The 26177-nt window shown below is 43.1% G+C and overlaps 1 protein-coding gene across 1 annotated transcript in view; it reads right to left on the reverse strand.

The window, feature by feature from the left end:
* SLC12A8 (solute carrier family 12 member 8) overlaps positions 1–26177 on the reverse strand; it is a 155737-nt gene that overhangs the window by 3476 nt on the left and 126084 nt on the right. The window contains exons 9-12 of the mRNA XM_058662009.1: positions 23879–24521; positions 7416–7513; positions 6818–6935; positions 361–421 (exon numbers count right to left, since the gene is read on the reverse strand). Coding sequence (XP_058517992.1) covers positions 361–421; positions 6818–6935; positions 7416–7513; positions 23879–24521 — 920 coding nt within the window. The remainder of the gene's footprint in view (positions 1–360; positions 422–6817; positions 6936–7415; positions 7514–23878; positions 24522–26177) is intronic.

Consider the following 26177-nt stretch of genomic DNA (forward strand, 5'->3'; position numbering starts at 1 on the left):
ATCTTGTGTGTGATTATGCATGGATGCTACCGCCAACTACCTGAGAATTGGGGGCCCAGACTCGTGAGACCCAATGTGGGTTTCTAAAACAAGCCTCTGCTTATGATCACTGAGGGTCAGGAGGGAAGAGGACCCAAACCGGTAGGAGCTTCTGAAGGCCTGATGCATGAGGTCTGGATGTCCTGGTGGAACACAGAGGGGAACAAAACCCAAGATTCCTGCACATTTTCAATTGCCAGCTTCCCACACTAGGCCCAAAGCCAGCTGGGAGTGGGGTATCCTGGACACCTCCCAGGATTCTGGACACTCACTCATTCTAGTGCTGACCCCTCCTTACCACCACCACCAATGAGCACAGACCTGCAGGTGGGGACCAGAAGAGATCTCATCCATCGAAAAAAGCTGAAGTTGGAGGCTGATCCTGTGGGGAAAACATTTACATCAATGTTTATGAAGGCGTGAGCTGCTACAATCCCAGGTGTTACAGTGTTTCTGTGTTTTTTTTTTTTTTTTTTCAAATGGCTTTTTGAGATACAAAAAGACACACACATACAAACACCTACAGAAAGACAGAGAGGGAGGGAGAAAGTGGGAGAAAGAAAAAGAGCTAGAGGTAGAGAGATACACAGCCTCCATCCACCAGTTCACTCCCCCAGATGCCTGCGGTAGGAGCTAGGAACTTCATCCGTGTCTTCCACAGAAATGGCAGAGACTCAACACTTGAGCCACCAACTTCTGCCTCTCAGGCCTTCCATTAGCAGGAAGCTCGGGAGCTAGGGATCCATGGCAAGCCCAGACAGCCCAAAGCAGCACGCAGGAGGCACCAGGCTGCCAGACCACAGACCCGCCCCACAGAAGCCCAGTTTGAACAGGGTCAGTGTATCTACACTCCCAACATACATGAGAACCAGCAAACGTCTGTATAGGTTTTACCAAATATTTTTGGAAAAGAGAATTCACCCATTGCTTTGGTGTGTGTTTAAAATATTCACATTATAATTTATAAATACTTTAGAAAAATAAATCAATGTAATTTTAGAAAGTGCTTTTCTAAATCATATATACACAGGTTGCAAAAATTGAGATGTCAGATATATGATCAGGAAGTTAGTATTGTTTTGAGAGGCCTGTGTTAGAATATCTGTCTAATATCAATGATTCATGGTGTTTCCTCAGTATCTTTCAGGACACATTTTAGACTTGCAGTCATATCTAAAATTGCCGAGAGAAGACACACTGTTGTATTGTGTGTCAGAAGGAAGATAACAAACATTTTATTAACATTAATTAATAACTAAGAATGTAGCATCAACCTTCAAAAGAGGAAGTCTTCAACTTTGTTCTTTTATAAACTTGGTGAGGTTATTTTAGGTTATTTGTTTTCCTTGCTTTTAGAAAACATTTTACTTATTTTTATTGGAAAGGCAGAATTACAGAGACAGAGAGAAAGATCTTCTATTCATTGGTTTACTCCCCAAGTGGCTGTAATGGCTTGAGCTGAGCCAATCCAAAGTCAGGAGCCAGGAGCTTCTTCCAGGTCTCCTACATTGGTGCAGGTTTCCAATCATTTGAGCTATTCTCTACTGCTTTCCCAAGCCACAAGCAAGGAGCTGGAAGGGAAGTGGAGCAGTGGCCGGACATGAAATAGCACCCATATGGGATCCCAGAGCTTTGAAAAGAGGATTATACCAATTGAGCTATCATGCAGGGCCACATAAATATTGTAGAATTTGCTTGTCAATTTCTGCAAAAGAAGGGAGCTCAGTTTTTGATGATGCTGTGTCAAACCTATGTAAGAAGTTAGGAACAACTAATGTCTTAAGAATACAGAGTCTTGGGCAGAGAAGAAAAAAATTAATATAGAGTCTTCTAATTCATGATCACAGTATGCTTCCATTTGTTTCTATAATTTATTCTCATCAACACCTTAAAGTTTGCATTTTTCATCTTTAAATAATTAATTTCAAATTTTAAACTAACTAACCTTGTCTTCCTGAGATAAACCCACTTAGTCATATACTCATATTGTTGGATTCCATTAGTTACCATTTTGTTATGGATTTTTGGATCTATGTTCATAAATAATTGCAGTTTTCCAAAGAGTTCATATAGAACTAATGATATTCTTTCTTCCATAAGTGTTTGGTAGAGTTCATTAATGACTACCAGTGAACTCAGGATCCAGTTTTATTTATGAAAATATTTTTAATAAACTTATTTAATTTCTTTAAGGCATGATTTGAATAGCTGTATAACTATTTCTTCTCCAATGAGTTTTACTAGTTTGTATATTGTAAGGATTTTGTCCAATTAATCTAAATTGTCAAATTTATTGAAATAAAGCTATTTATAATATGTCTTTATCTTCTTTTAACATGAAGACTCTTCACTGATGAAATCTCACTTACGGGATTGGGAATTGATGTTGCTTTCATTATGATCAGTCAGGTTTTAGAGGTTTATCAGTTTTATTGATCTGCTCAGATAACACATTTTTTCCTTTACTCGCTTTCTTTTTCTTCTCTTTCATTTTATGCTGTAATTATTTCCACTTTAATCTTTATCATTTCCTTTGTTTCTTCTTAAGTTGGATTTCATTTATTCTTCTTTTTTAAGTTGAAAGTCAACGTCACTGATTTGAGAACTTATTTTCTAAAAAAATACTTCATGCTGTAAATTTCCCTTATAGATGATGGTACTTGAAAAGTTCGTGAAACAAAAATAGAATGAAAAGACACACTTATTCCATTGCAAAAATAATTCTGAAATCTATTCAGATGTTTTCTGTGATATCCATTTCCTTGAACTTACTGAAGATCTTTCAAACTGAGTTGGCTAGCTCCCATAATTTTGAATCTCTGCATTTTCATTAGGGAAATATTTTATAATTTCATTTCTATTTTCTTATTTAACGTGAGTTATTTCATTTCTATAGTTTATTTCATATTCTTGGTTGCTCAGTGTTCCTCTAAATATCAGGGAATTTTCCGAATCTTTCTACTGCATGCTTCTAATTGGCCGGACAGCATTGCTCTTGTATTGTCTAGAGTATTTTATTTTTAGAAACTTGTTTTATTTCTCCTAAAATATGGATCATTCTGGCATGTGCCTCACGTACAGCTGAAAAGAAGGTCTAGGGGCCAGTATGTTGCCTCAACTGGCTAATACTTCCAGGTGCCCGCACCTCGTATGGGCATCGGTTCATGTCCCAGTTGTTCCCTTTCTGATTCAACTTTTTGCTGATAGCCTGGGAAAGCAGCAGAAGTTGGTACAAGTGCTTGGATCTCTGTATCCACCTGTGTGTGAGACCCATAAGAAGCTCCTGGCTCCTGGCTTAGGATCAGCTCAGCTCCCGATGGAAGATCTTTCTCTGTTTCTCCTTCTCTCTGTAAATCTGCCTTTACAGAAAAAATTAAGTAAATCTTAAAAAAGAAAGAAAGAAAAAGAAGGTGTGTTCTGCTTTGGTGGTAGCATTTCTATAAATGCCATTTAGCCAGCCCTGTTGATAATATTATAAAGTTTTCCATAATTTTAGTGTTTATGCCTATTAGTTCTATCAGTTGCTGCAGGAGTGAAGAACTTGTCTTCTGTCAAGGGCCATTTGGATATTTATAACATCATATACAGGCCATACAACATTATTAGCTTAAAAATTGGCTTGCTCGGGGCCAGCAGTGTGGCATAGCACGTTAAGCCACTGACTGCACTGCCAACATTCCAAATGGGCACTAGTTTTTATTTCAGCTGTTTCCCTATTGATCCAGTTCCCCGATAATAGCTTGGGATAATCAGAGAAAGATGGCCCAAGTGCTTGGACCTGTGTAACCCCTGTGGCAGACCCAGAGGAAGCCAAGGTTCCTGGCTTTGGCCTGGCTCAGACCTGACCATCGTGGCCACTTAGAGGGGAGAGTAAATTAGCACATAGATGTGTGTGTGTGGGGGGGGTTCCTTTTCTTTCTGTAACTCTTTCAAATAAATATTCTTTAAAAACATAGCCTGCGGGCTCGGCAGCGTGGCCTAGTGGCTAAGGTCCTCGCCTTGATCCCATATGGCCGCTGGTTCTAATCCCGGCAGCTCCACTTCCTTTCTATCTCTCCTCCTCTCAGTATATCTGACTTTGTAATAAAAATAAAATAAATCTTAAAAAAAAAATTAAAAAAAAATGTAGCCTCCCTGTGGTTTCTCTTGGCAGAGACAGAACACATTATGTTGTGAGGCTTCTAGGGCCCACAGCCAGTCACCCGTCAGCTCTGAATTACTGGGAGAGACGTGTTGTTGAAATCTCTGGCAATGATTGTGTCTTTTTTTTTTCTTGTAGTTATATTAGGTTTTGCTTCATGTTCATATTTCAAAGCTCTGCTTTTAAGTAAACAAATGTTAGCATTTATTATGCTTTCTTGATGAATTTTTTTAATGAGAAGACTTCTTTTTAGACTTGTTAGTGTTTTTTTTTTTCCCCTGAAATCTACTTTGTCTGGGACCAGTGTGAGGCACAGCCTGATAAGCAGGTGCTTGTGACAATGGTATCTCATATGAGTATTAATTCAAGTTCCAGCAGCTCCACTTCCAAACCAGCTCTCTCTCTGCTGGGAAGTCAGTGAAAGACGGCCCATTTGGGCACCTGCCCACCCTTGTGAAAGACCAAGATGAAGCTCCTGTCTGCTAGCTTCAGCCTGGCCTGGTTCCAGCCACTGTGGCCATTTAGGGAGTGAACTAGCAGATGGAAGATCTCTCTGTGTCCTTTACCCCCTCCCTCTCTCTCACTGTAACTCTTTCTTTCACATACATACGTACGTACGTACGTACATACATACATACATGCATAAAAGAGAAATCCACTTTGGCTAACTGGTAATATAGCCACTTCAGCTTTCTTTACATTAGTGATAGCCTGGTATGTCTTTATCTAAACATTTACTTTTCTTTTCAGTTTTTAAATGTATTTTTATTTAGTTGAGAGGCACAGATCTGTCACCTGCTGGTTCACTCCCCAGAAGATTGTAAGAGCTGGGACTGGGTTAGACCAAAGCTAGCAGCCAAAAAGTCGATCTGAGTCTCCCACGTGGGAGCAGGGACCCAATTACTTAAACCATTTCCTGTTGCCTCCCAGTGGGGACAAGAAGTTAGAATTGGGAGCAGAGCTGAGACTTGAACTCAGGTCCTCCAGTATGGGATGTGAGCATTTCGAGTAGTAGTTTAATGATTAACGATTCATACCTGCCCTATTCTCTTTATTTTATCTGCAATTTTATATTTAAATAAAGGTTTCTTATAGGTAGCATATATTTGGGTCATGCCATTTTACTCAATCTAATACTTGACATTTAACTGGGAGTGTTTAGAGCATTTATATTTACTGCGATTATTGATGTGGCTAGGATTATATAAACCATTTCATTAAGTTTTTTAAAGATCAATTTGAAAGGCAGAGTTAGAGAGAGGGGAAAGAAACAGAGAGAAAGAGAATTATTCCATGTGCTGGTTCATTTCCCAAATGGCTAGAATAACAAGGTCTAGTTAGGCCAAAGCCAGAGTATGGACATTCCCAGCCTCCATGATGTATAATAGAGGCCAGAGTACTTGGGCCAATATTCTTCTGCTTTCCCAGGCACATTAGTAGGGAGCTGGAATGGAAGTGGAGCAGCCAGGACTGGAACTGGTTCTCATACGGCCTGTTGGCAATGTAGTCTGGGAATTAACTTGCTGTGCCACAACAGCAGTTCCTACATTTCCTGCAATGTCTTTTCCTCTTTTTCTGCTTTATTTTCATTTCAGACTTTTTCTTTAAATTTTATCTCCTCTGTATCTCACCATTACTCTTCATTATATTATTTTAACAGTTGTCTTATGGTTTATAGCTCACACCTTAAACTTACCAACAGTATAAAATCCTACAACAGGGGCTGACACTGTGTCTCAACTAGCCAATCCTGCGCCTCCACGCACCAACATCCCACGAGTTGGGTACCAGTTTGCTCCACTTCCCATCCAGCTCCCTGCTTGTGGCCTGGGAAAGCAGTGGAGCACGGCTCAAGTCCTTAGGACCCTGCACTCTCAAGGGAAACCCAGAAGAAGTTCTTAGCTCCTGGCTTTGGATTGGCTCCACTCTGCTGTTGCGGCCATTTGAGGAATGAACTAATGGATAGAAGATCTCTCTCTGTATCTCTTCTCTCTGTAAATTTACCTTTCAAATAAAAACAAGTACATTTTTCAAAAAAAATCTTGCAATATTATACTTCCTTTTCATCCCTTGTACTGTCATTGTTCTCCGTTTTACTTCTGTTTTTATTTACATGATATTAAATGATAGCATTTATGTGTATGTCATATTTCTCCCCTCAACTATAAGCTACTTGAAAATGGGATTCGGGTCAGGTGTGATAGCGTAATGGTTGAAGTCCTCGCCTTGAATGCACCAGGATCCCATATAGGTGCTGGTTCTAATCCCGGCAGCTCCACTTCCCATCCAGCTCCCTGCTTGTGACCTGGGAATGCAGTGGAGAATGGCCCAAAGCCTTGGGACCCTGCACTCACGTGGGAGACCCGGAAGAGGCTCCAGGCTCATGGCTTCGGATTGGTTCAGCTCCAGCCATTGTGGTCACTTGGGGAGTGAATCATCGGATGGAAGATCTTACTCTCTGTCTCTCCTCCTCTCTGTAGATCTGCCTTTCCAATAAAAGTAAATAAATCTTATAAAAAAAAAAGAGAAAATGGGATTCACACCTGAATCAATTTTAGCATTTGATTGATGTTCAAAATTTGTTTTAATGAATGCCGAAGAAAAGAGAAATAGTGACAAAATGGCTTTGCTGCTTACCAAGAGGAAGTCCTGGACTGGCCTGGCCAATGTAGACATATACAATGGCTGCAACACCCATGTTAACCAGGGTGTAGACCCACTGGATCACAAACATGATGAGAAGAGACCCAGCAGCCTGTGCAAACAGAGTGGGAAAGACAAGTCATCATGGTGAGTCAGTCACAGGACCACAGCCTAAAGAAACAATAGCACTTCATATCAATGTCCGATAACCATAAAAATCTGAATAAAGTTTGCTGATAATTCAAAATACCTAGTCTACACAGATATTTAGGAAGACATTTCCCAGAAATATCCTTTGATGGAAAAGTAGACACGTTATTGTAGCCTACCTTTTCTGAACTTCCTCTTAACAGTTGAGCAACCCAGAAGTTATCAGAGACAATTCTTTGAAAAGTGAGGCATTGATTGAAATAGATAGTTTCTTAGACGTAATCTTGCCACATGCAGTTCTCATCTAAACTCTAATATATAAGTAGGCACTTAAAGCATATTACACTATATTAAGCACTCTCTCTTTCCTTCCCCCAGGATCACAATGTTTTTGTCTGACTTCAGTCTTAGGGACAATTGGGATTGAGATGAAATGACTCACCCCCAACAGTGAGACCCAGGGATTGCATATGTGAGTGTAAATAGAAGTTGGTTTCCTCTGGACATCTTGTTCCTGGAGCCTGGGCTTCAGGAAAAAATCTGAAAGAAATAAATTAGCCAAGGTCCTGGTTACCAATTTGCTACCAGACCATTTTCTATGCTTATGAGTAGGTATCAATGAGCTGCTTTCTTTTCAACTTTTTAGTGCAGACTAATGATAACTTCTGGTAGTAGCTCTTGGAGATAGAAAATGGCTTCCCATGGGCCAAGGGTCTGAGAAGGAAAGGAAAGGAAAGGAAAGGGAGGGTTGAGTGCAGAGCAGAGTTGCCCTCCCCCACCTCAAAAATGACTGCCCATCTCTCCACCTCTGTCACCTGCAGAACTGGAGGGGCAGAGTCAGGGGAAGGAAAACCAGACAGTTGGGAGTTTGGGTTCCCAAGTGAGACCACCAGGACCGATCGATCAGGCTGGCTTTTGCCTAATACAGGGTGGTCTCAGCTACCTCCTGTCTCTGAAGGTCAAGTCAGGTTAGCCTGGTCTCAGATGGAGAACAGATGCTGATAAGGGCATTGGGAAGGAGATGGTTCCTCTGACTCCTTCTGGCAGCTGAGGTGGCCAAGGGTTAAACTGGCCTTGAAATAAAAAAAATATCTGGTCTCTCCTGGAGTCCTCATCCTCCATGGGCTTCAGACACACCCAAGCTTCTCAGAGCTGTGTTAGCTTCATGCAGCTCTATCTTCGCAGTTGATAGTTGATTGCAGAAATGCTCGATTTAACCACGACAATGCATAGGGCATGTGCAACACCATAGTCTGATGATTATGACCACCACAGCAGAGACGCAAACAAAAACGGTAGGCTAGATCCACACGGCTGGACTTGGTACTTCACTTCAACACCAAACTTTCAGATTTTAGATTACTTTAGGATCCATTTCCTTTCCTCCATTGGACTTATCACTGTGGTCGTGTATCTGTTTATATGCTTTCATGCCCACTGGGTTTCATCTATCATGGGGGCATGAGCCACAGCATCTTGAGCCCAGGGCAGGGCATGTAGCTGTGACTTATCAGAGACTTCTAGTCTAAGTCTTCCGTCCTCTCCGATCACTGTGGCATGTGACCTGGCTCCTCTGAAGTGCATGACAACAGACCACTTCACACTCTACTCTTTTTACAGCCTTTTACCAACTTCATGATCACCGTCTCCTTTTTAGTAAAGATCTCAGCCCCTAATCACTACCTTTCTAGCAGCACTCATCGTTCTCATCATCATCATCATTTTTGTGGCTTCCATATAAGCAGCTCATTCAATGCCTTGTTCATTCCTTGCAGTTCTCTTTCCAAAAATCCTTTCTTTCGCTCACCTCAACTCTCAACTTCTTTAGCCACACTTGAGGATTGTCGTTATCAGTGAACCTACACTAAACCATGATTTTAAACAAACTTCTCTCACCATTTCACCTCCTCTTAAAAATCTGATTGATTAAATATTTATGCGTCTATTTATTTGAAAGGCAGAGAGACATAAAGAGAGGTAGAGGCAGACAGATAGATCTACCTTCCATCCTGGGTCAGACCTGAAGCCAGGAAGCCTGGAATTCCATCTTGGTCTCCTACAGGGATGGCAGGAACTCATACCCTTGGCCATCATCTGCTGTTTCGCAGGTGCATTAGCAGAAAACTGCGTCAGGAGTGGAAGTGAGACTTCAACCTCAGGCATGCTAACATGGGAAGCGGGTGTCTGAGCAGCAGCTTAATACATGACATCCAGTGCCCTGACATGCCACAGTGTTCAACATATATAGATGGAAGCTCATCTGCTCTTATGCATCTGGCCATGCACAGCCTGCAGAAGCGTTAACTCATTTGCCTTACTGTGCTTAATCACCGACCTCCAGTTTTCACAGCCCACTTACTTAGCCTAGCTCTCATGATCCAAGACAGATTAGTGTTCCATTACTTTCCTTCCATATTCACGGGAACTTCATAAAGTTCACAGAACAATGAAATTAAAAGATAATTTATTTTGGTACAAACGCTATATAGCTTTTTAAAAACTCTCATTTTTCAACAACTTTTTGAAGACCCCCCTCTGCATTTGTCTTCACACATCAGCAGCCATCCGCAGCCTTATACCCAATCAGCTCACTCTCCCACCCCTGATGCAAGTTCCCAGCTTCCCCTCTCCAAGGAGATGTCCACATCTCCTCTCCATCACATCTGTCAGCCCTTTGGTATCCGTTCCCTGTCTATTCAGTCTTTACCCTGTTTACAGAACCTGCTCCCATCCAACACCCTTCCCACTATTATTATTATTAATTCATCATTTCATCCCCTTGGGGTTTTCATGGCTCTTCTCTCAGCATCATTCATTTGCATCACATACAAAGACTCCTGTCCAAACAAACATCTCCAGGCCACACCCTGTTGACTGCTTTATTTGTTTCCCTTTTAGAAAACAGAAGTGTGTCCAGTCTCTGTGTTGCATTATTTCCTCAGTCCACTGTTGAAGAGATAGCACACACCCTTTCACAAAAACTACTCTTACTGAGCTTGCCAATGATTTAAATCTTTCAGATTCAAAGGTCACTGCCCCATCCTCCTGACCTTTTTGGCAGCACTGGTCACTTCCTCTTTCTTAAAACACTGTCTTCTCTAGGACACCTCCCTTTCCTGTTGTCCTGAATTCTTTGCCCACTGTCGTTGGTTGGCTCACCTTCTCTTTCCCGACCGAAAATACTAAAGGATTCCAATGCTCAAGCCCTAACACTCTTTTCTTTCACACAAACTACTCCTAAAAGATTACCTCGGGTTCCATAGCCTAAAATACGGCCTATACACTGATCATCCCAAGTTTATGTCATCCTCGACCTCGCTCTTCCCTAACAGTATCCTGAATATGTAACTGCCTTCTAGAAGCTCCCTTTACACGGCCAATAAGCACTCAAAGTTAACATAACTCACGTTGATTACCCACGACTTTTCTTCATGTGAATAAATGAGACCACCAGTGTTCATGTAAAAATTCAAGGATCATCCTTTCTTTCCCATTCCATCCATAAATCCTGGTGACACAAGATCAAACTATAGTCTCAGGGGCTGGGACCATGGCATAGTAGGGTAAACCTCTAACTGCAGTGCTGGCATCCCATATGGGATGCTGGCTTGAGTCTTGGCTGATCCACTTCTAATCTAGCTCCCTGCTAATGTGCCTAGGAAAGCAGAATAAGATGGTCCAAGTTGATTAAGCCTCTGAACCCATGTGGGAGACCCAGAAGAAGCTCTAGACTCTTGGTTTTAGACTGACCCAGCTCTGGCCACTGCAGCTATTTGGGGCATGAACCAACAGATGGACTATTTCTCTCCCTCTCCGATTCTCCTCTCTCTCTCTCTGTAAATCTTTCAAATAAAAATAAATAAATCTTAAAAAAAATACAGTCTGGATATGTTCACTCCTCCCCACTGCTACTGTTCCCATCCTAAGTTTCATCCCTCTCATCTGTTCCCGGCAGAGGGCTCCTGTGGTAGAGACCACAGCCAGCACATATTCCTCGGGACTGTCTATGGATGGACGTGGTCACGTGGCTAAGTTCTAACTGGACATGGACGTGGTGAATGGCACTTCTGGATCAAGGTCTTTAAGAGAAAGTGTGCCTCTTCTCTGTGATCATCTCCTTGTATGGAAGAGGGCTTTCCACTCATTTAAAACATCCTTCTTGGATTATTCATGCAAGAAGGAAAGAAATTTCTATCATGCTTGAACCACTACACTTTTGGTTATTTGTTATAGTGTTTGGTTCATCCTAATTAATATACCTCCAAATTGGCTTTGGCTCCCTGCCTTGTCTGAACAGTCTATTCCTTCCAAAGCCAGTGATCTTCCTTGGCTTGAATCTGATCCCTGACTAGAAATCCCGACGACCCCTGGCACGTTCAGGCCCACACAGCACTGTCCCCCGCCTCTTTCTTCACTGGTTCACTCTCTTGGTTCTCTCCCAGGTTTGCTGCTGTCCTGTCCCTGCTAGACCTCTGCTGCTCTCTTCCCATCGAGAATAAATTCCAATAAACATGTCTGAAACAGGACTCCTTCCTCCTTACCAGCATCCCCCGAGCCTGTTGCTCTATTTGATGATTGCTCATAATGCCTTCACATTACAACATATATTAGCTTATTTATTATGGATCTTGCCCTCTTAGCATGTAAATTCTGTGACCACAGCCTCTGTTATGCCCATTCAACATGTTCACTCAGTACTTAATACAGGGCCTGGAATATAACAGCTGTTTTCTACCTGCGCTTGCATGATGAATAAATTATCTAACCTCAGGGAAATATTCATCCTCTCAGCATCACCTTGCCTTTATCATGTGCTTCAAACCAAATACTTATCCTTTTTGTTTGTTTGTTTTTGAAAGACAGAAAGACAGGGACAGAGAAAGAGATATCCCCTTTGCTGGGTTGTTCCCCAAATTCTTCAATAGCCAGGGCTAGACCAGGGGAAGCCAGAATCCCAGAACTCTACCTGGGTCTTCAACATGAATGGCAGGGACCCAAAATGTGAGCCATACTCGGTTGCCTCCTGTGGTGCACACTGGCAGGAAGCTGGGATTGGAAGCAGAGCCAGGACTTGAATCCAGGTGCTCTGATATGGGATGTCTCAAAGGGCTTCTTAACTGCTGTGCCGAACACCAGCCCCTGGACTTAATCTTAGACATCCATTTCTGGAGAGCAAGAACAATGTTGTATATTTCTAAATGCTAACTCCAGCCACAGAGAAGTTTGTATACAGGAAGTAGAACTACTAAAGAGTGTTAACCACAAGGGCAGCTTTATCAAACCTGCAGTTACAAACTATGCATAAAAATATTAAGTCTAATAAACACAAAGCATGTTAAACTGATTTTTTAAGTCAGTTTTTATTATTGTTTTATGATACAATTCCACATGCGTGTTAAACTGACTTTTTTTTTTAAGATTTATTTTATTTTTATTGCAAAGTCAGATATACTGAGAGGAGGAGAGACAGAGAGGAAGTGGAGCTGCCAGGATTAGAACCAGCGGCCATATGGGATCAAGGCGAGGACCTTAGCCACTAGGCCACGCTGCTGAGCCCTAAACTGACTTTTGAAATCCCAAAGGATTTTCTTTAAGCATAAAGAAAAATCAATTGTGTCATTATCTTAAAATAATAAATTTGACTGACTTTAAAGAGTTTGCTTAAATAATTATGAAATGTTTATCTAAAAGTTCATCCTCACACTTTCATTAGAATGAATACACATACAGTTCCAAGGTGCATGTGCAATCTGAGGATGTGGTGCTGTGGCCTGCAGGATTCCCACTGTACAAGGTATTTTATCACATGGATATCACAATTTGTTCAACCACCTTCCAAATGCTGCAGATTCAAGTTATTTCGTTTTAAAAAAGAGTTAATTTAATTATTTGAAAGGTAAAGAGAGGGAGAAAGGGAGAGATTTTCTATTTGTTGGTTCACACCCCACATGGCTACAATAGTCAGAGCTGAGTCAGTCTGAAGCCAAGAGCCAGAAACCTCTTCTGGGTCTCCCATGAGAGTGCAAGGGCCCAAGGACTTAAACCATCCTCCCCTACTTTCCCAGGCAAATTAGTAGGAAGCTAGATTGAAAGTAGAGCAGCTAGGACTTGAACCTGTGCCCACTGATAGAATGCTACTGCCACAGATGGTAGCTTTATCACCATGCCACAGGGCTGGTGCCCATCCCAGCTGTTTCTAACCTGTCGTCAGCACGGACAATGCAGCTATGACAATCTGGTATACATTTCTGGTTTGTTATCAGGCTTGGGATTGTTTCCTTGTTATATAATTCTCCTAAAAGATTCAATAAATTGAAACTCCTTTGTCAGGACACAGTTTCTGAAGGTGAATGCAAAATCCAAGACAAGGAGCAGCTCAGACCATGCCAGATTACAGTACTCATTGGCATACATGTGGGTCAGGTCTGGGGACAGATCAGGCTGGGCCAGTTCATAACATCCACTGGCAGATCTGCGAACCAGTAAGAGCGGCCAAGTTGGGCCTCAACAACAGCCAAGTTGGCTGGGCTGGGTTAGCTACATCATCCACCATCAGGAGCAGGAACTGGGGCAGGCTGGACTGAGCCAGGGTATGCAATGTGATGGTAGATGCTGAGGTGAGAGCCATGACTACTTGGGGGCAAGGGTGCCAAGTCTATGAGTCCCTGTAGCAGGAGCTCAGTGGGGCTTGGGTCGCCTGGCCCAGGTCCTTGGTTCTGCCTGCATGGTGGGTGCCAGGTTTGTGAGCTCCAGGGCAGGGGTGGGTGGTCCTGCAGGGGCCAGATTGCCTTTCCTGGATCCTAAGGCTGACCTACAAGAACACATCCTCCTCAGTGGAAAAGGTAAGAATAGTGGACGCAGTCCCTGATACACATGGAGAATATAGCAGCTCACTGGGGCCTGCAGAGAACATCTGGTACCATAGCAGGAGAACAGAACAAATTGGACAACTACCCCAGCCGAATGATGACAGCAAATATCTAGGTGAATGGAAACAGTCAATGGATATCGGGTTTCCTTATCTTTGGATCGGCGAAATGCACAGTATTTTTGAACTAGCCAAACCACTGGGACAGAACCCTCAGAGCATGCACCACATCGGGACCCTGGGTTGACAGTGTGATGGTTCCCCATCCCGGGTACTGGGGCATTTGGGAGGTTGGGTGTGGCTTCCCCTTTATCTCTCCCCTTCCCCTGAAACAGGAAGAAGAAATAGAAAATTTGGAAATACTGATCACACCCACTTTTCCCTAACCCTCCATCCTTCCCACCCTGATCAACTATATAAACATCATCAAAAAATGAAAGTTTTTAAAAATCCAGTAAATTAGGATAATTGATTAGTTTTATATTTCCTGTCATACCTTGATAGATTGTTCTCCAAAACAGCTCACATCACAAGGCCTTACATAGCTATCATAGTGCCATGAGATCAGTCAACCCTCTTTTTTTTTTTTTTAAAGATTTATTTTTATTACAAAGTCAGATAGACAGAGAGGAGAGACAGAGAGGAAGATCCTCCCTCCGGTGATTCACTCCCCAAGTGAGCCGCAATGGGCCGGTGCGCGCCGATCTGATGCCGGGAACCAGGAACCTCTTCCAGGTCTCCCACACGGGTGCAGGGTCCAAATGCATTGGGCCGTCCTCAACTGCTTTCCCAGGCCACAAGCAGAGAGCTGGATGGGAAGTGGAGCTGCTGGGATTAGAACCAGCGCCCATACGGGATCCCGGGGCTTTCAAGGCGAGGACTTGAGCTGCTAGGCCACGGCGCCGGGCCCAACCCTCTTTTTTAAATATAAAAATACACTGAATAGTTAAAACAACCACTTACTTCATGGCTCTACAAATTTACCAAACAGCAACAACTGGAGAGCATTTATTTTTCAATAATTGCTGGAGCTGAAGGTGAGAGGAGTGCGTGTGTGGCCTCCCAGCCTGGGTTGCTGCCCCCTTCCTTGGCCCTGAGCCAGCCTCAGGCTTGTCGAAAACCATCCATTCTTCTGCCAACAGAGCAAACTTGATTTGGAGTAAAACTGAAAACCTAAAAGTAGTGAGCAAGGTAGTCTAGTGTGAGGGCATGGGCCCAGTCAGGGTGAGCAGTGGAGCAGACAAAGCAGGACAGGTAAGAGGTGAGGGAGCTATACATGACCTAGCTAACGTTACTACATTTGCCTGGATGATTGGAAAACTAAGCCCATGTAGGCAGAAACCCAGGATAGCCCAGCAAAAAGCAAAATCCAATAGGAAAGGAGATTGGAGGCCAGCGCTATGTTACAGCAGCAGGTTAAGCTGCTGCCTGAGATGCTGGCATCACATATGCGTACCAGTTTAGAATCCTGGCTACTCCACTTCTGATCAAGATCCCTGCTAATGCACCTGGGAAAGCACTGGAAGATGGCCTGTGTGCTTGGGCCCTGCTCTCATGTGAGAGATTAGGAAGAAGCTCCTGACTCCTGGCTTCAGCCTGGCCCAGTCCGGGATAGTGTGGTCATTTGGGGAGTGAGCCAGCAGATGGAAGATCTCTCTCCCTCTCTCTCTATCTATAACTCTGACTTTCAAGTAAATCAATAATCTCTCAGAAAGAAAAGCAGGGTTGTAGCAAGAAAAGGAAGGAAGGAAGGAAGAAAAACAAATTAGAGAGCTGGACTCAATTTTGTGTTTCCCACCCACACAGAGATCCACTGGGATCCACTGGCAGACAGCAGAGGCCTTGTGGGTTTGTAGATACAGGGACAACAATGCGGGAAGCCAGGGTAACACGATAAAAATAAGCATTGAAACAGTCTAAAAATGTCATCAGTTATATACCAATAGCAAAGACAGATTTCATTGTTCAAATCCAAGGAATGACTACAACCAACAAAAACTCAGAAATGGACTTCAGAATCAAGAATTGCTACAATATGTTATTGGAATTAGACATTGAAAGAATCAAACAAGCAAAAAAAAAAAAAAAAACAAGTTGAGGGGGAAAAGTAATCCCAACAAAGTTTCTGAGTAGACCCACACATTGGATTTGCCAGCAAGCATTTCAAAGGAGTTGTTACAAATACATTCAAAGAAAAACACAATGGCAATGACTTAAGGAAAACATGATAACTTAAGGGATCACAATTGAGAAATGAAAACAGCAAGAAAAACAGGAAAAAGAAAATTCTACACAAAGAAAGCACAGAAACAAAACTGGACTGGCTCATCAGTGAATGGCAGAACAAAGAACTAGTAAACTTGAAAAGAGATCTGTGAAATGCATTGTGTGATTCCCACTGGGATAAGAGACAGAGAGAGACAGAGAGAGAGAGAAAATATTTGCAAAATTAATACTCCCAAATTCCCCAAATCTGATGAAAAACATTAACCTTCAAGTCTTCCTAGAATGTAATCAGCTGATGCCACTTCCAGCAACATGATTGCCACAAACCTATTATTTGTTATTTAAATTTTAATAGTACCATTTGAAGGGTTTTATTCTGTGTTCATCAGTCCCAGAGCCTGGTTCGTAACAGATGAGCACACCAAGCCACATACATCTGGTGTCATGGTTAAGACACAGGGTCTAAAACCAGACACATCAGAGAGCAAATTCCGTCTCGTGTCCTGAGCCCATGTGTAACATCTCCAAGCCTCCACTCTATTACCTGTAAAAGGGCAAACAATGGCTAACTGACATGGATGAAAAAATTCATGTTAGGTGCTTCTCTTGGTGCTGCGTATAAAGGACATATTCAATAAATGGCTGGTTTCAGCTATCAAAAGTATTTCATGCTTAACCATAAAAGTTAGTCTGTTGACTGGACATGTGTCAGGGCACTGCTTTTTTCTAAAATAAATGTCATATTCATCTCTCTTGACCTTGTTTTAGTAGAATCTGGAGTTTGAAATAATAATATTTTTCAAAATAATATGCTTTGAAAGGTATGCTTTTATCAGTTGTGTTTGTCAGAATAATCATTTCCATCTGTGACATTGTGTTGTGCAAATGTTTTTTATTTCCATTTAATCAGATCCTTTTTGTCTTTGATGATGTCCACAAAAGTTAGAAATATCTCTTGTCCAGCTGTTATAAATAAGCTCTGTATATATAAGGCACAAACTACAGCTCCAAGCTATTTTTAAAATCCATTTACTCTCAAAGAGTATTTATTCAGTCGTGATTTAATTCTTATTGTTTTATGGAACATGATTGGTCAAAGATGAGGCTCTTACAATAATTTAATTCTTTCCATACAACCTGACTGATCAATGTTAAATTTTTTAGCCACTCATTTGTATAACAGGGCTTTATTAAATTACTAAATTCACTCTATTCCATGAACTCTGAGACGACTGAGATGCATACGACAGGGAAAAATGCATCATTCGTGACCAAAGCAAGCCCACAGTCCAGTGGCAAAGGAACGAAACATTTCTTTTTCTTGAGAAAGGTGACTAGGCCTGAAGATAAATGAATAAACAAATGGGACATGAAAAGCATAAACCATGTGGCAACAGTGACTAGAACCAGCGTGGATCAAGCACCGTGATTGCGCAGATGAAGATATCAGGGACTCCTCAAAGGGGTGAGACTGGGTGTTAAAAATCTGGCAGATTTTCAGTGAAAACCATAAATTTTCCATGAGATAGCACTAAGGCCAGCTCAACACTTTCCAGCCTCCTTTGCAGCTCCTTGTAATTGTACAACTAAAATCTCAACCCGTGAGATACAAGAAGTGTGGGTGGGACAGGATTTTGGGTGAGAGTTCCCAAGAGTGACTCACTTTGGGAGGGTCACCCTTTCTTCCCTCTTCCTTCCTTTTCTCCCACTGCCTGAAACATGAATGTGCTGGCCAGGCTCCAGCAGCCACATCCTGGAGGACAGAACAACATGTTAGGGTGGACAGAAGGAGCTTGGGTCACCTGGGATCACATTGCTGCCAGAGCAGCCCTGGACTGCCCATCTCTGACTCCTTCCGTAGCAGCTAGATCAAGCTACTCTAAATCTAATTATCTCTACTTTACTTGAAAGGCAGACAGTGATCTTCCTTCTGCTGGTTCACTCCTCTAATGCACTCCTCTAATGGCTGAGTCCAAGAACTCAACGCATGTCTCCCATGTGGGATGCCTTCCAGGATGTATGTTAGCAGGAAGGTGGATGCAAAGCAGGGCCAGAAACTGAACTGGGTACTCTGATACGGGATGTGGGTCTCCCAAGCGGCATCCTAACCATTGCACCAAACACCTACCCCTAGTTTGTGATTCTGTTATTACAATCAAACCAAATTACTTCTGATATAAAAGCTAACAAGTTTAAGGTTATTAGGAGAGGGGGCACTGTTGTGGCATAAAAAGTAAAGCCCCCATCTGAGATGCTGGCATCCAATATGGGCACTGGGTAGTATCCTGGCTGCTCCACTTCCAAGCCAGTTCCCTGCTAATGGCCTGGGAGAAGCAGTGGGAGATTTGACCCAAGTGCTTGGGCTCTAGCCACCTGTGTGACAGACCTGGCTGGAGGTCCAGGTTCCTGGCTGTGGCTTAGCTCAGTGCCAGCCATTGTGGCCACCTGGGGAGTGAGTCAGCAGATGGCAGCTCTCTCTGGGTACCTCTCCCTCTCTCTGTAATGCTGACTTTCTTTTTTTTTTCTTAAAGATTTATTTATTTTATTACAAAGTCAGATATACAGAGAGGAGGAGAGACAGAGAGGAAGATCTTCCATCTGATGTTTCACTTCCCAAGTGAGCCACAACGGGCCGGTGCGCGCCGATCCGATGCCGGGAACCAGGAACCTCTTCCAGGTCTTCCATGCGGGTGCAGGGTCCCAAGGCTTTGGGCTGTCCTCAACTGCTTTCCCAGGCCAGAAGCAGGGAGCTGGATGGGAGTGGAGCTGCCAGGATTAGAACCGGCGCCCATATGGGATCCCGGGGCGTTCAAGGCAAGGACTTAAGCCGCTAGGCCACGCCGCCGGGCCCTGTAATGCTGACTTTCAAACTGAACAACGAATCTTTAAGAAAAATGATTGGGAGAGTTGGGAGATAAAATTCACGAAAAGAGAATAAATTATTAGGTAAATGAGCAACAGGAGAGAAAAAAGAAAAGATTAGAGAGTCACTGAAGAATGTATAACACAGATATAAAGGATCAATGGTGCATGGGGGATTAACAAAGAAAAGTTATGAAAAAGCATGAATTGGGGAATAAATAAGAGCCTTAGTGAGGGAAATATGAGAAACACCTGATGAGGCCAAGGCTGGCTTGTCATGGCCGTGTTTGCACTGCAGGGACCTAGTCTGGGGGTCTCACATGACCTGTGTAACAATCATCATGCCAGGAAAAAAAAAGAAAAAAAATAATAAAAATAACATCAACCTACAGATGATGGAGACAGAATCTCAAAAGATGTGACTACACAAGTGATTTTGAGGAAATCAAACATGTAAGGAAATCCACAGGGATGAAGAAACATTAAAGACTGTTGAGCAAATGGCAAGAATATTCTGAGCTGAGCTGCATGATTTTCTCCATCCTCTACACCTGAAGTCAAAAACAAACACCTCAGGACTGAGGGACATGAGAATCGCAGAACAAAAGGACCAATTAAATGGCCAACATGAAGTTGCAAAGAAAATACCCTGAACATCTCCTGAATGATCAGGCATCATTCAAAGGCTCCAAGAAACAAGAATCAGGAGCCTGTGCTGTGGTATAGCACGTAAAGATGCTATCTGTAATGCCAGCATCCCATATAAGCAGCAGTTCAAGTCCTGGCTGCTCCAATTTCTACCTAGCTCCCTGCTAAGGTGCCTGAGAAAGCAAGTGGAGGATGGCCCAAGTGTTTGGGTCCCTGCCCACTCACGGGAGGCCCAGAAGAAGCTCCTGGCTCCCAGCTTTGAAGCAGCCCAGCTTCAGCTGTTGCAGCCATTTGGGGAGTGATTCAGCAGATGGAAGATTCTCACAAACAAGAAAAGAATCAGAACAGCAAATTTTCCAACACTGAAAGTGAGCTCATTGTAACTGAGCAGATAATAATCCTCTGACAATAACCAGAATTATTTTCAACTTAAGAGTTTTTATTCAACCAAGCTATAAATCAAGCATAAGGTTGGCTTGATCTTTGAGACCTGCAAGGATTCATAGAGTGTATTTCTCACTCATTCTGCTTAGAAAGCCACTAGAATGTGTATGCCATCAAAACCAAGCAGTAAGTAATACATCAAGAAGGAAAAGATACCGATGGTCTTTGTGGTATAGCATGTTAAGCCTCTCACATTCCATACCACAGTGCGTAGGATCAAGCCCCACCCATGCTTCTGAGCCAGCTTCCTGCTGTAGCACTCCCTAGGAGGCAGTGAGTGATAGATTCTGTGCTTAGGTCCCTGCCACTGATGTGTGCCATCTGAATGGAGTTCCCAGCTCCCGGCTTGGGCCTGGGCTCAGTTCTGGCTGTTGTGGGCATCTGGGGAAGGAACAGGAGTATGGAAAATCTTTCTATGTCCCTCAAACAAAGATCAATAAACGTTTCTAAAAGGAAGAATTGAATTGAAAGCAATCAGAATCTAGCTCTGACTGATCGAATCATAAAGGATGTGGATATATATAGATATATGTATCTCAAAAGGATATTGCGCCCCTATTGGTACGAATACAAAGTGGTTCTGTCCCTATGGAAAACAACATAGCAGTTTTTCAACATAATTCATAAACAGAACTGCCCTGTGATGCAGTGTTTTCACTTCTGAGGCATATATCCAAAAGAACCGAAATCAAGGTCTTTGAAAAGCCCTTTGTACATCCAAGTTCATAGCAGCATCCTTCACAGTAGCTAAAATGTGGAAGGAACACCAGTGTCCGCTGACTGATATGTGCCAAACATGAATGAACTTGAGGATATTATCCTAAATAGGAAAAGTTCAAAATGACAAATATTCTATGATTCTGTGACCAGTGTTGTGCCATGGTAAGCTAAACTGCTAATTGCAATGCTGGCATCCCGTGCTAGAGTATGCGTTTGTATCCCAGCTGCTCCCCTTGTAATCCAGCTCCTGGCTAATACGCCTGTGTGCACAGTGGAGGATGACCCAAGCACTTGGATCTCTGCCATTCACACAGAGACCCAAATGGAGCTCCAGGTTTGGTCTTGGACCAGCCCCAACAGTTGTGGCCATTTGGTAAGTGAATCGGTAGATAGAAGATCTCAACATCTTTCTCTTTTATCCTCCCTTTCAAATAAACACATTAAAAAATACTATATGATTTCACTTATATGAGATAGCTAAAATAGTCAAAAGCAGAGTAGCAAAATAGAATGGTGGTGTTATGGGCTGGGGGGAATGGTTATAAGGGACTATTTGACACATAATTTTTCCTTTACAAAGTTAAGGAGATAGATGGTAAAGATGCTTATACAATATTGTAAATATTTAATAACACTAAATTGCATACTTAAAAATAATTATATGTCATTTGTATTTTATCTCAACAAAACAGACTATTGGACCTTGAGAATAGCCTGGAAAGGTAGTTGGGTCAGGGTTACACAACCAAGGGCAACATTAACATTACGTGCCAGAGCAGTCTAGAGGAGACACCATGGGCTAGCACCAACGAACCAAAGCCCTTAACACTAAAGCTGGCAGCACAGACCTCCTGCAGCCACCATCATGCTTCCAGAAAGCTCCACAAATTCTTTCTTCAGATTTCCAGCTCCCTAACACCAGATATGAGAAGGGTTCCCTGATTAACACAGTCTTGTTCCTGTATCTGAACTCAGACTAGAGGAAAGGCCAGAAAACTTAGGTTCTGACATTTTCAATATTCTTATAAAAATAGTTATTTACTTATTTGAACAGCAAAACCACAGAGACAAAGGGAGACACGGGTTGAGAAAGAGCTCTTCCACTTACTGGTTCATTCTTCAGGTCTGGGCCAAGTTGAACCCAGGAGCCCAGAAATCCATCTGGAGGGTGGCAGGGGCCTAAGCATTTGGGCCATCTTTACTGCTCTCCCAGTAGCATTAGCAGGCACCTGTACTGGTAGTGGAGTGGCCAGAACTTGAATTGGTATTCATTTGGGACGCCAGGGTTGTAGGCAATGGCTTAACCACTGTACTACAATGTCAGCTCTGACATTTTTCAGTTTTGAATGTGAATGCTGTACAATGTTCCCCTGATCTGTAACACTGAAAATTCTTCAAATACAGGGAGGTCCTAGAAGAAGCAGCAGGCAATAACAGTAACAATGATTCCCTATCCAGGGAATCACATTTTCTAGACCTATTGTAAGTATGGCCAAGAGAAAAATCCTAACACAACTCCGAGGCAGCCCTAGAGAACATTCTGGAATGCAACAGGAGGATGGGAACCAAAGGACACGGGAGGGGAACAAGAAATGGATATGAGACGTTTCTGACACATTGGAACAAGTAGCAAATAACACGAAGAAGCACTTGATAAATCTGCTGGAGACTTAAAATAATAAGAAAAAACAAGTCAACTCTGACCTGCAGGAAACAAACAAAAACACTGAATAAAAATGAAGAAATGTAAGCATAACACAACATATGATTAGGAAGTAATATTTCCTTAGTCATGCCAATAGAAAGTCTAGCTCTTAATTATTCAAAAAAACCTATGTTATAACTTAGGGATATTAAATGAAGAGAAGTCAGAGTGATGTAAAATAATTAAGTCCTGTTACTATCACAGGAAATCAAAAGTTGGTGTCTGAATTTGAGTGATCAAGAAGCTACCTGCAAGGCTGCCATCCCCCATGGCTACAGGTTCAGGTCCCAACTACTTGATTTCCATTCCAGCTCCCTGCTGTCGGCCTGGCAAGAGCAGCAGAAGATGGCCCAAGGGCTTGTTCCCATGTTCCCATCGAAGTGGGAGACTCAGCTGAAGCTCCTGGCTCCTGGCTTCAGCCTGGTCCACTCCAGCTGTTACAGTCTTCTGGGGAACAAAACAGTGAATGGAAGCTCTCTCTGTATCTCCCTCTCTTTCTAACTCTGACTTTCAAATACATACATAATAAAAAAAAAGAAGCTGTCAGGGGCATCAACAAAGGATTCAACTTTTTGGTTTAAAAGTGAGGTTTTCTGGGAGTAGGACACAGAAAAGGACAGCAATGGTGGTATGGAAGAGCAAGAACTATTTTCCCTATGTGACTGGAAACCAGTGGGTTTATTAAACTTCATATTTGCTGTTTTGACAAATTTTCTTAAAAAATTAAATAATGTTCCTACCATGAAAAGATTCTATCACCGATTTAGAAATCATAAAGGAAAAACAAGTCCATAGGAATACGTAAAGGGTTTGTCTTGATAACGCCTCCCGCTCTTGGTCCACGCCTGTCGGGACAGGTGTTAAGGGCAGGGAGGTGGAGTAACATACACAAGCGCCAAGTGTAGGCAGGCCAGGAGCCACGTCCAACTGCACAACGAACCAGCTCGGAGACTGCTCTGTGACCTTGCCGAGCCCCCAGGGTAATGTAAACCACCTAGAACATGGCTGTTCCTTACAAACCATGAGCTTTTTCTCTTAGAGTTTCTGTCTTGTCTCTGTTTCTACACTTGAGAAAGCAAAGCCATGTTCCTTTAGCTACCTCCTTTCCTCCCTTTCTTGCAAAGCTTGAAAGACTCTTCTTCCATAGGCGAGCAGCTTGTCAGCACATCTGGACTTCTCTTGAAGGGAGAAATCCCTTCCCATAACACTGGCATCAGACCTCAATGGAGTTTTGAGTGAAAAGAAATTTTATTCAATTGTTAAGCCATGGCTCCCAGTTCTGACATATGGAACTGCACAGTAATTTGTGCTTAAAATTAACAACAGTATCAACGGCAGAGAAGAATCAGAAATAATTCAGCTGATGCCTAATTTTAAACCCTGGTCATGACACCCAGAAATCAGAGGTCCGGCACGGGTCCTGGGCACTCACCTTCTCTACTTGGCCGACGCTGGTCACACAGCTCCTGAGCAAGTTCCTCACACGCTCCCGCAGGCCAAGTCCCTTCATTCCTGAAAGTCTGCTTATTCCAGCTGGACCCTTGTCTCTCCCAGGAGGCAGTGGGCGACTTGTCAGAGCCATCAGGAGAGAGGGAAGTAGAGGACCTGGAGTCCAGGAGGAAGCTGTCATGTAGGGTGTGTTTTGTAGCCTTCTTGCCTTTCCTCTTCTGACTCCCAGCAATTCTGCTCTCGTCTTCTTGCCGGGGCTGGCTACTCTCAAGCTCGCTGGTAAGCCGGAGGAGCTGGTCCATGTCTTTGGTGAATTCCAGAAGCGTGCCCTTTGAGAGGCTTCGGGTGGGGCCCTCGGAGCCATAGCTGGGAGCCTTCTCCGGGAGCAGGTGTTCTGAACAGTGGACAGCTTCCATGCCCTCCCTGAGCACTGGCTCGGGCGCCCGCGAGGAGCTGCAGGAGTCCATGGACAGAGAGAAGAATGAGTAGTCCACTGCCACGTATGTCAGCATGAAGTTGATGGTCACGATAGGGGCCAGAATGTTCACCTGACCCACCAGGACAAAGGCCATGGTCACCAAGCTGGTCAGGCAGATGGCAGTCACAGGTGTTTTATTTGGTCCTTTCTGGAGAACAAAAACACCATTTAGGCCTAGAAGATTTCAGACAGAAAACTTCAAACATTGTAGGAGTTATGTGAGTCCAAAACCATAGCGGTTCAGACATTTCTTAACCATGTGGCTGTTTATCTACATGCTTGGGACAATGATATCCAAGTCAAGGGGTCATTCTGAGAGCAGAGCTAACGCAAGTAAAATCCTTAACAATGAACTCACACACTGTGGGCTCCTAGTGTACCATAGGTGTTAGCTGTTTCAGAAACTGTTAACATGAGACGTCAGAGGATGCTGACTTCCTAAATGTGAGCTCTTTTATCTTTCACTGGATTTCAACACCAGCCTTGGCTATGAAAGCCATGCCTGGCAGATTCTTCCCACAGAATAGCAGGTCCCAGAAAACAGAATCTGCAGATTCAACTGGCTTTGGGGTCTCTGACACTAAACACGCACCCTTGAATATACGCTCACACACCTGTTATGGGTGGAGGTCAGCATAATGGTCTTTAAAGGGACAGTTGGGGAAGGATGTGCTGACACTCCTGCCAGCATTCATCACAGCCAATGACACAGTTCTTAGGTCAAAAACAACAGGAACTGCTCAGTCCCCATCTTGGGTATCCAAAGAATTCCATTTGGACTACTGGCCATGCTGTCCTCCTCAAAGACTTCTCTCTTTGTCTTCATTCTCACTGGTGGTCCCTTCTCAGACTCTATTGTTGGCCCCTCTTGGGCTCTGAAATTGACACTGAAAGCAGTTCATGGCTCTATCCTCAGGCCTCCTCTCTATCTCTACTGAGTCCCTGGGTAATCTCAAGCAGCCTTGTGGGTTTAATGCCAGCCTGATGCTGACAACCCCTGCATCTGAACTTCCAGTCTAAAACATTCCTCTGAATTTCAGGCTTAACTATCCAACTGTCTGCTCAACATTTCGGGTAGGTCTTTAGTCAGTCTCCCACACGTGTCCCTCCAGGAGTCTCCCCTCATCCAGGCCTGGCATAGACAGCCACTTTAGGAGGGATAGGTTGCAGCCGGCCTCAGGATCCGAGCCCTCCCTCATCTGAGATGGTGTCCTCAAAACGTTACAGTAAAACTCTCTTAAGAAAAAGAGTAAATGGGGTGAGTGTTTGGCTTAGCAGGTAGAATGACACTCAAGACGGCTACAGATCAGTGCCTGGGTTCAAGTCTTGGCTCTGCTTCCAACTCTAGCTTCCTGCTAATGTGTATCCTGGAAGCAGGATACTCAAGTCCTTGGTCACTGCTACCCAGAAGGACAACCAGACTCAGTTCTGAGTTCCTGCTTTGTCCTGCCAGGCCCTGGCTGCTGGAGCATCTGAGCGGTAAATCAGCACATGGAGGTTCTGTCTCTCTGCCTTTCAAATAAAATAAAAACAAAAATAAAATAACTGATTTCTAAAAATAAAAAGTAAAAATGCATTTTTGTTGCCTTTCAGAATGACATTTTGTGGGTTATACTTGCAATGGTTGTTTAGTGGATTCTAATGATAAAACTACCACAAAGTGAAACTTCAGAAACGAAAGAGAACTTTAAAGAAGGTCTTAGGGAAGCTGAAAAACTCATGGCCTTGAAGGCTGTGTATGCCCAAGGAACTCCCTTCTGTAAACTTTTTCTATTACTTGAAATACTTTTAATTAAAGACACAT

The sequence above is a fragment of the Ochotona princeps genome, chromosome 3 (genome assembly GCF_030435755.1).
Source record: "Ochotona princeps isolate mOchPri1 chromosome 3, mOchPri1.hap1, whole genome shotgun sequence".
Taxonomy (NCBI): domain Eukaryota; kingdom Metazoa; phylum Chordata; class Mammalia; order Lagomorpha; family Ochotonidae; genus Ochotona; species Ochotona princeps.